We start from the raw sequence: 9,607 nt of genomic DNA on the forward strand, positions 1-9,607 counted from the left end.
ATTTATCTCTGTGAACAAATAGGATATTATCCATTTTCATGGAATAAAATCCACACTCGGTCCACTTTTCTCCTTATTGATTTTTAAGAGGTTTCCATGAACAGCAACATACTTGACTTTCTAGCTTTTCGATGTTTCTGCTATTCTTATTATGTATTTGTAACACCCAATGGACAGATAAGGAAAAGAGTCATTGCAATTTATTTTCAAATAAATCTGTAATTGTCACAGTTACGAGGAGTGGGTCTGATTGTTTGCCGGCCACTTCCAGCTGGTGACCTAAGATTGACACTAGTAAATGATTTCCAGTAGCTAAGGCTCAGCATAATGATGCTAGGAGTACATTAGTATGCAGAACATGATTCACTCCTGAATAAAAGCTTTATCAAAAAGAAATGTTTTAAGCCTAAACGTAAAGGGTTCCAGAAGAGAGAGGCCTCTACTTCCCATCTCAAATTTACTGCATTTAACTATGAATAAAAAAAACTCCAAAAGCTCAGATTTACAGAAGTATAATCGACCAGAGGCCCGGGCATGATGTCACTGCTCTTCAAGATGGGCAACAACAAGAATGTTTGTACATTGTTATTGGAGTAAGTCTTAATTACTAGTTGTCTCTGAAGCAAACAGAAGCACAAATCCCAATAATAAAAAAGATTGAAATGTGTGTGTTTGCCGATCAATACTCAGCAATGACGTGTTGCTAATTTCATGTGAGCAAACAGGATGCAGCTCTCACAGGTGATTAAAGCTCATTAAGGATGGTCGATCCCATATCATTAACATTTCAGGATGTCAACAAGCCAACCCGCAGCTGGAAAATCCGACTGCAAACTTAATCTGTTGACAGAATAAATAATCAGAACTGTAAAATCAGAGTGAAGTCTAGCAGAGGTCGATACCTGAGGAGGTACAAAAGGATGTGGTGCGGAGCTCGACATCAGTCTGCGGGGTTGATTTCAGCAGGATCAGTGCAGGTGAGTCTCAAAGGGCATTGACTGTACTGAGTGTGTTCATTTAAGCTTTCCTTTTGGAAGTGCAAAGAAAGAGATCTATTAATGCTGAGCCAGACCTAAATATAGATCTAATGCAGTTTAAGTTGGATTTTCTTTACAGAAGTAACAGTCACTGCATTTGATTTGTTTCCTTTGTAATTTCATTGTCTTGCCTTGTTTTGATCATGCGGACCATCTTAGCCACAAATGATTTCTTAGCTTTCCTGTTTTGTTTGAAACAGCGATGCCTGTTTAGCTTCTCGCTCACCACAAAGCTCAAAGAGACATCATTGTTTTTGATAAAGCAGCATTTTAAAGCAGTTTTGTTTTGTCTCAATTTGAACATTTTGACATATGATGTTCTTGCACGCAAAGATGTGTTGGTTAATTGAAGGTGTTACTGGAGAGGATTGTCAGTTTTTCCTAAATGTCAGTTTTGTCCATAGTACCTATCCTGTAAGTACCCACTTTTCAATAAGACTTGCATTTATATTCCTGTTTTATCCATCCAGTTATTTCCACTGCGCATGTAAATAAAAGCAGTAATCAACAGGCATGTTTTAAACATTGTTGCTGTCTGAGACATACAATGAAAGAATATTTTAAAAGAAGTTAGATTTCAGAAAGAAAGAACGAGAGGATGGTATGAAGAAAGAAATAAACAGTTAATTTGCTCTGAATCAGGATTATTTTGGTCCGGTGATATTGTAGTTTGTTCCAGATGTGTTAGATGAGACGCAGGTCACACGGAGAACTTTGTTAAACAAACCTAAGTTTACTGAAGAAAGTCTGAATCATTTGCTTGCCTTCTAAGGAGATTATCATCTTTACCATCTTCATGATGCCATCCATCAGCGTCACTCAGGTTTTCCTGCTGTTTTCCTTCCTCCACCTCATCACATCACTTCCTGTCAGGTAACGTTCCATCCCCAAACAAATTTTTCAGATTTTGCTAAAATTCAATAATCTGAAATTATAAGATAATAATTATAATTATTATACAAAGATTTATGATTCCTCAACAGAGTTCAGAAATGTTCTTCAAATGTTCATCTTCCTTTCATGTAACCTCAGGGACCAGGATGAAGTGGAAGAATTCCTGACTCAAATCAGACCCCTGAACGCACCATGGTCTCTGTCAGCAAATTCTGCAGATGCTCTGCTTGAGGCCAGACTCAGGTGAGTTTACATTAAAAGTGATTCTTCACTTAAATGTGGGATTGGATCTCATATACACAGAGTGAGATTTTGCAATAAGACCTAACCGTTGCTGCTGTTGCTCTACTTTTTGGAGCCATTTTTGCAATGAGTTTCAGCTTATTGTATAGCTCACTGACATGACTCTCACAACTGTCTTCCATTAGCATTGGGCTACTTTAAGTGGACGAGGAGCATCAGTGTCAGCTCTAACATCTTTTTTTCCACTGTACAAAAAGCGTCAACAGTATTTGTGTAATAAGTGATGCATTTCCTTTTTTATTGTAGATAAAATTGTGCACATTCAAAATCATATACAGGTAAACATAAAACTGAGATGAATGATAATGTGATTGTGTTTCAGGCAGCTGATGTCTTCAGGTCTAGACCGCAGGAGGCAGCTGGGAGACATCGAGTTCTCAAACAGATACTCAGAGTTTCTGCGCTCTAAAGCCAAACACACCTCAATCTGTGCTTTTCTGCGCCGCATGCAAGGCATAAAGAAGAGGTGCGACATGTGACAGGCACATTATAAGAACAGTGAAACATATTCTAACACTAACGATGGAAAAACTTGTGACTCCATACACAGCAGTCCCTCTAAGCTGACTTTTCGCTTTTTATGCATCAAAATCAACAAGAGTTATCTCCAACTTTTTAAAGATAGGTCTCAAATAAAAGTAGTAAGCATAGAAGAGACGAACAAATAAAGGCAGAAACAGGAACAGTTTGAAGTAATATGAGCACTGAATAATTCTCCACAGCACAAATTCCAACAACAGGTTTGTGTTGCACTCAGTGCTCTGCTGTCGTTCTTCTGTAACACTGTTTTCATTCAGGTTTTAATGTCACCTCACTTTACTGTCATCTCACTGTCATCTCAATTTAATTAACGTTCGGATCTTTTACTGACAGTCTTTCCCTGACTGGCTTTTATTGTGAAGTGCTGAGTTTCATTGACTACAGTTAATCAGCAATGGAAGAAAACAGCTGAGTAGAATTCTCAAAAAAACTATGAAATAAAGTGTTTGGGTTTTTGTTTTTCACAATCTACCTGGTTGGATTTTCAACTTAGTGGCAAGTTGAACGTTTTGAGTGAAATTTCACACTTCCTGTAGTATTTTCATATTAAAAGCACTATGGCGTAGCAGAGTAAAGTGTATGACATGGTTTGAATGAATTGGAAGCGTTGTTCTTAATAAAACATTGGGATGTAAAATTAGATACATACTAATATATAAAACTGGAGATAGTTACGGTGTGCCGCTACTATAAAGTAATATAACTGAAGGTTTTAGTTCAGCAGACATCATTAGAGAGTTTATATTTTCTTCATTAATGGCTCGTTGTGTTTTTATCCGCACGTGTCAGCATGTTTTTTATGCCATGTTTGTTCACAGTGCGGTGGGAGCAGACACGGAGAAAGTGAATCTGCTGCTGAAACAGTACATGTGTCCATCTGTCTACAACAACTGGCCCACCGACCTGTAGAAGACTCAGTGAGATGAGGAGATCCATTGTGATGTTAGTTGGAAAAACAACGATACTGATGATCTGAATAAATGTGTGTAAATGCAGCTGTTATCTTATTTAGTGTGGGAACACATCACTTTGTTATTAAATATGTTTTATGAAGTACTTTTCAGTGACTAGTGTGTTTCATAATTATATGCAGGATTTGATATTTGTACATACAAGAATGCATTGTGCTGCAATAACTTGTCCTGAAGGTGGCGCTAAATGAAAACTTAAAGGCTCATGTCAGGGTTTTGAAGTCTGTGTGATATGGTGCTGAGACCCAGCCTGTTCATTTATGTCCTCTGTGGTGGACGCACATATCACAAAAAAATTAAAGAAAGATATTTTTACTGAAAGATATTTTTCTACCTCCGTTCTCAGGAGGATCAGTTCCTGAACGCAAAGCCATAGAAAAAAATTCCTCCAACCATCCAAGTCATGGTGTGCATGTTGTATTTACACATAGCTCAACTCAAGCAACTTGAATTTAAATTTCACTTCTAATTTAAAAATGCAGCTTGTTTTCAACCTCCAACTTCAATTTTCTTCAGTAAGAACAGCTCTCATCTTTAAAGCGTAAATAATATTCATATTAAAAAAGGTATGGATATGAAAAAATGCTTGGAACACATCGATAAATAATGCATCTGAAATGTAACAGGACCAGTTCTAATGGCAGGAGTCTTTTTCGAGAAGCGCTATGAAAAACATAAAGCACAATTATATATTCCTTTCTTAAATTTATAGCTCCTTCTACAAAACAACAGACACACACAGGTGTCAGGAACGATGCAATGGGAGACCAACGGGTGGATGATGGGTGTAACTGGGAGAGGATATTACATACACACATATAGTATATGTATTAATAGGGTCAGGTTAACCCTAACCAGTGGGTCTGCATGTGGCTCTTTACCCACTAAAGAGCCGCATGTCATTGCTGACCTCTGCTCTAGGAGGAGTAGAAGTTCTTGTGAATTGCAGAGGCATGAACAGATGGATGAACTGATAGATAGATGCGTCATCAATGCAGAAACTGATCTGTTTGTTATCTGGATGAGCCAAAAAGCAAATTACTCCAAGGCACTCTCTTTTTAATAGCATTTAAAATAATATGTTAATGATCATATTAACACACAAAAACCCAGTCAGTTGAAAATATTTTTTGTTTTTAATTTAAAATAGTGTATCTTGGAGTTTATTATCTTTTTTCTCCTTCCTCTCCTTTTTATTATTGTTATTACTATTATTATTTATTTTAGATGACTATATTAAATATTCCAAATTGCATATAGCAAACACAGGCAAGAGGTCCAGCTGTGTGACTGAAATGAACCAAGGCAAAGCCCTTATAAGAAATAGTAGCCTAAATGACATCCCTTCAAACGCCACCCTTCAGGACACCCTAACTTCAAGCTTAAATGCAATTGAAACTGTTGGGTTATTAAAAAATAAACACTGTCCAGCTGCCATAAAGGGGATAGTCAGCCATAAAGACCAGGGTATAAATGTGGTTATTGCTGCTGTAAAGTTGGACATTTCATCATGCGAATCTATGAGGGCTGACGTATTTTTGCAGCATCAAGTGAACATTCAAGGAACTGTTTTTATTTTTATTCTGCTTCATTCGTTCTTGTACTTACAGTCTTTTAGGCATCTAACACATAAAAGTGGACAAAGTCATCTGTTCGCAAAGGGGGGCTCCTATAAAGTACAAACATGTCTAATTATGGGTTGTGTATGGATTAATAAGGACAAAAAAGGCTTTTATTCATATAATATTAGTCAAATTCAGTATAAAGTGTTTAACAACTGAAAAGTCTTAATACCACTGTACTGGCCTCTGTACTAGGCGTGTTGTATGTGTTATGTTTATCCCACTGTTGTCAACCATAAATGCAAATCAAGACACATGACCTTGCGATAGGACACATTGAGTGTCCTAAAGTTAAGGAATAGCAGATGAGGGAATACATAATTTAATGATCTCAAATACTATCATCACTTCTGCAGATGTGCAAACAATATTAACATGCATCGTCATGTCAATCTTGTCAAATAAAAGACAATTAGTCACAGAAAAAGACCTTATATGACTTCACAGCAAACAGGAATACATGTAACGGGTTTTATGATGGGTAAAAGTCCAGTGCAGCCATAAACGCAAGCAGATTGACACAGACGAGAGGCAGATCAGTCGGGACTGACGAAGACACAGTCGGACAACGACATGGAGAATATTTATCCACACTTCACTGCGACAACACTCCTCTGCTTCATCCTTCTGATTCCGTTTCAGACATTGGCTCAGACCAGTGAGTATCCATCTCTGTTGTTTCACCTGTTGTTTACCAGACTGTTGATCTCTGTTCCAATAAAAAAATAATGGGCTGCATAACAGTGTGTTCAGTGGTATTTGCAGGCCATTTACCATTTGTTGTTGTTGTTGTTGTTGTTATCAGTGTGTATTGGACAGCTAATGAAAGCCTGTGAGCTAAGAAATGAGTGAAAGAAAAGAAAGGGGAGGGGGTCAAAAGTCTAGAAGCCAACAGACACGCTGTTTGATGCATTTTTTTTTACATTTTTACATTTCTTTTTTGTTTTTTATAGCTTGCAACTCTTTAAGTATTTTAACAGCTCTTTAAGTATTTATTAAACTAACTTGACTTATTCAATATTTTAAACTGTACTAGTTTTATTGTGATTGTTTATTCCTTGTGCTCCTCCACATCTGTCAACATTTCAGGAAACTACACAGTTTTTCCCAAATTCTACTGCTTTGTAAACTGTCTGTTGAGACAAAGATGAAGGCGAGGTGATAAAATCACTTTCACTCAGAGCAGTTTCCACTGTGCTCCCAGAAATGAATGTTTCTTGGTACACATAGGCCTCAATTATTGTGGAATAAGGGGAATAATCTAACAGACATATTCAAAAATCATTCTAAAAGAGTTTCTAACATCCTAGCTGAAGCACCAGTATATAAAGCCTTTAGGCAACCAAATGGAAACCAAATGGAAGACACTCTGAGCAATTGCAACAATTTCTAAACTATTTTTCAATAGTTCTATATCCAGTGAAAAATAGTGGAATTCTAAGTCTGTCTTTGAGATATGCACATAACTGTCAAGTTGCTTACAGATTACTTTAGTACTTTCTCTGTATACATAAAAACAAGTAAAACTGGTAGACATCTATTAACTTGTGTTAATAACTTAATAAAATGTTACCATAATTAATAAATGTGTTAATGGTCTGTCTCTTTAATTAGAACATCTTTTTTCTTCTCCCACAAGTCTGTTCTGCTCCTTCAAGTGTGCAGTTTCCAGAAAACAACGGAATAGGTGACGTTGTTGAGACAATAACTGTCGAGCCAGATGTGACCCTTGAATTTACTCCTCCAGCTGCAGACTCAAACCCATTTTCAATTAATGGAAACAAGCTGACAGCTGCAAAGGTGTTTGACTATGAGGTACTGTCAGTCATGACTAATAATACCAATAAGATTAAAACTCGTCTCTGTGTCATTTCTGCACTGCTTAAGAGTAAAATCGTATAAAATTTGTTTTCTTTGCAGACTGAAAAAAGTTTTCCGGTCCGCATCACGTGTAAAACAACCACAGGACTGACGGTAAAACTGCCTTTAAACACGCTGAGCAGGGTTAACAATAAACGTCTTCAGTTTTTCACTCAGCTGTGTGTTTTTCACAGACTCAAACTTTGCTTGTACTTAATGGTCATGTGTTATCTGATACACTAATGTCAATTTAATCTGTTTCCAGATAAACATCGTCATCATTGTAGTCATTGGCAATTTGAATGATAACCCTCCCAGCTTTGATAAAAATCCGTACGATGTTCAAGTCAGTGAGGTAAGGGTTGAAATACTAGAGAAGTTATTATATGTCTTTGTAATTCTTTAATCTATTCATTAATTTTTGTGTTGTGGCACGGGTAGATAGCCCTCATATCTTCTTTTTAAATGTACCTTATTTAGTGGTACTTTTTTTTAATATAGATAGCACCTATAGGGACCACTGTGGGTCAGTTCGCTGCCAAAGACTTGGACAACCCCACACTCTACTATACACTCACACCTGAATCTGTAAGACTTTTTTCTTTTGTCTCACATGAGACAGCAGATATTAGTTCCACCATCTTTGACCAGAGTAAGGTCAAAGATGCACAGTAATCTAAACATTTTTATTTCCTTTTTCATATCTGCAGGATTACTTTAGACTGCAGTCACCGACTAGCGCAGTTATTCTTGTTAATGCGCGCCTTGATTATGAAAAAGTCAAAAATGTGCAGCTGGTATTGGAAGTTCTGGTGAGTAGTCAACATTTCTGATTATACACAATAATAGTTTCCTCCTAACTCTGGAGGATACCTATAGTTTTTCTTTCTGGCATTTGGATGTTTCTTCTTCCGACATTTTTTAGGACACACAAGAACCAGAAAGATATAGTGCCACCACAACTATTGCAGTCACTATCTTAGATGGGGACAACAGACCACCATGGTTTCAGCCATGCACCCCACATAACATGGGCGAGAATGTGATTTGCCAGAGTACCGGCTATACTGGATTTGTTGTCCTTAGTGAAAAGGAGGTGAGTTACTCCCACTATAGTAATTATATGTATTATATACATATATAAAGTATTATATAGAGGGGTATTTTATCATTTCAACTTTTAATACTGTTAATGAATGAGAAGGTTTTAAATGCCTGATAAACACTTTGAGGCCATAACTGTGATTTTGCTTTCGCAGCCTGGAGTGTTACCGCTGAAACCAGGACCTCTGTACGCCATTGATGGAGACTCTGGAATAAATGAGGAGATAACATATTCATTCCTAAGTGGTATATAACTTGAATTATAACAAACAATTGTGGAGTTGTTGGTTATTAGCAGAAAGAAGAAGCCTAGTTTGTCTGTGTTTGCAGGAAATGATGCTGGTCTGTTCGAGATCAACTCCAACACGGGGAACATTACCATGCTGAAGCCAGCTGATGTGTTGGGGACGATCACTTTGACAGTGCTGGTAAACACAACATATGCTCTTGCTGTTATCAAATGATGGTGTAATTTGTGCTAAAAACTGTAATCAAACTGGATTTTTTCAATAGATGTAAGTAAACAGATGCAGGATGTAACCAAAACAGTAAAAAAGAACAAAAACAAAAAAGAAAACCCAACTTAAACTATCCCAGAGAGGCCTATTGTTGATGTTCACAAGATCAGTCAGATTCTGGCCAATTCAGTCTGGTAAATCAGTCACTCCAACATCTGCATTACTTCCAATGCTGCCACATTCTGCTATATGTCCTCCACCTGAGGCCGATTCTCATTCCCAAACTGAAGCAAGAATCGGCCTACAAAGAGCAGACAGGCAGTCTGTTGGTCCCTAAACATGACATAAAATTGGCAGAAAATCTTATTAAATTATTACATCAATAATTTAAATGTATGAATTTCTTTGTCAGGTTAATCTCGGGAAATTTTCAGTATTATACAATCCTGATGTTTTCAGCTGTGTTTTTCTTTCACAGGCCAGTCAGAAGGTGAACACTCATCAGTTTGCCACCACTACCATCACAATCAGTGTCCAAGTCGAAAGCTTACACCCCCCAAAATTTCAGAAAGATCAGTATGAAGGAGTCATCTCTTCAGTAGGTGCCATGGCGATCGATCTGACAAACAAGGACACGCCACTGCAGATTATCGCCACAGATGAAGATTATGCTGCCACAGCGGTAAAATGCAGTTACTCAAACCCTTAAACACCAATGTGACTAGGTGAAACAAGTGTTTCAAGAGGTGAAAGGATGGATGGATGGATGGATGGATGGATGGATGGATGGATGGATGGATGGATGGATGGATGGATGG

The 9,607-nt window shown here is 37.4% G+C and overlaps 1 protein-coding gene across 1 annotated transcript in view; it reads left to right on the forward strand.

Annotated features, from left to right (window-relative positions):
* The first annotated feature begins 537 nt into the window (after nt 1–537).
* Nucleotides 538–9,607, forward strand: part of cdhr5b (cadherin-related family member 5b) — a 15,351-nt gene continuing 6,281 nt past the window's right edge. Inside the window, exons 1-12 of the mRNA XM_005747654.1 lie at nt 538–593; nt 2,070–2,174; nt 2,557–2,700; nt 7,026–7,182; nt 7,288–7,341; nt 7,493–7,582; nt 7,729–7,815; nt 7,938–8,039; nt 8,153–8,323; nt 8,487–8,577; nt 8,662–8,759; nt 9,268–9,471. Coding sequence (XP_005747711.1) covers nt 538–593; nt 2,070–2,174; nt 2,557–2,700; nt 7,026–7,182; nt 7,288–7,341; nt 7,493–7,582; nt 7,729–7,815; nt 7,938–8,039; nt 8,153–8,323; nt 8,487–8,577; nt 8,662–8,759; nt 9,268–9,471 — 1,359 coding nt within the window. The remainder of the gene's footprint in view (nt 594–2,069; nt 2,175–2,556; nt 2,701–7,025; nt 7,183–7,287; nt 7,342–7,492; nt 7,583–7,728; nt 7,816–7,937; nt 8,040–8,152; nt 8,324–8,486; nt 8,578–8,661; nt 8,760–9,267; nt 9,472–9,607) is intronic.

Source organism: Pundamilia nyererei, unplaced genomic scaffold (assembly GCF_000239375.1).
Source record: "Pundamilia nyererei isolate P.nyererei 1_Seehausen unplaced genomic scaffold, PunNye1.0 scaffold00201, whole genome shotgun sequence".
Classification (NCBI taxonomy): domain Eukaryota; kingdom Metazoa; phylum Chordata; class Actinopteri; order Cichliformes; family Cichlidae; genus Pundamilia; species Pundamilia nyererei.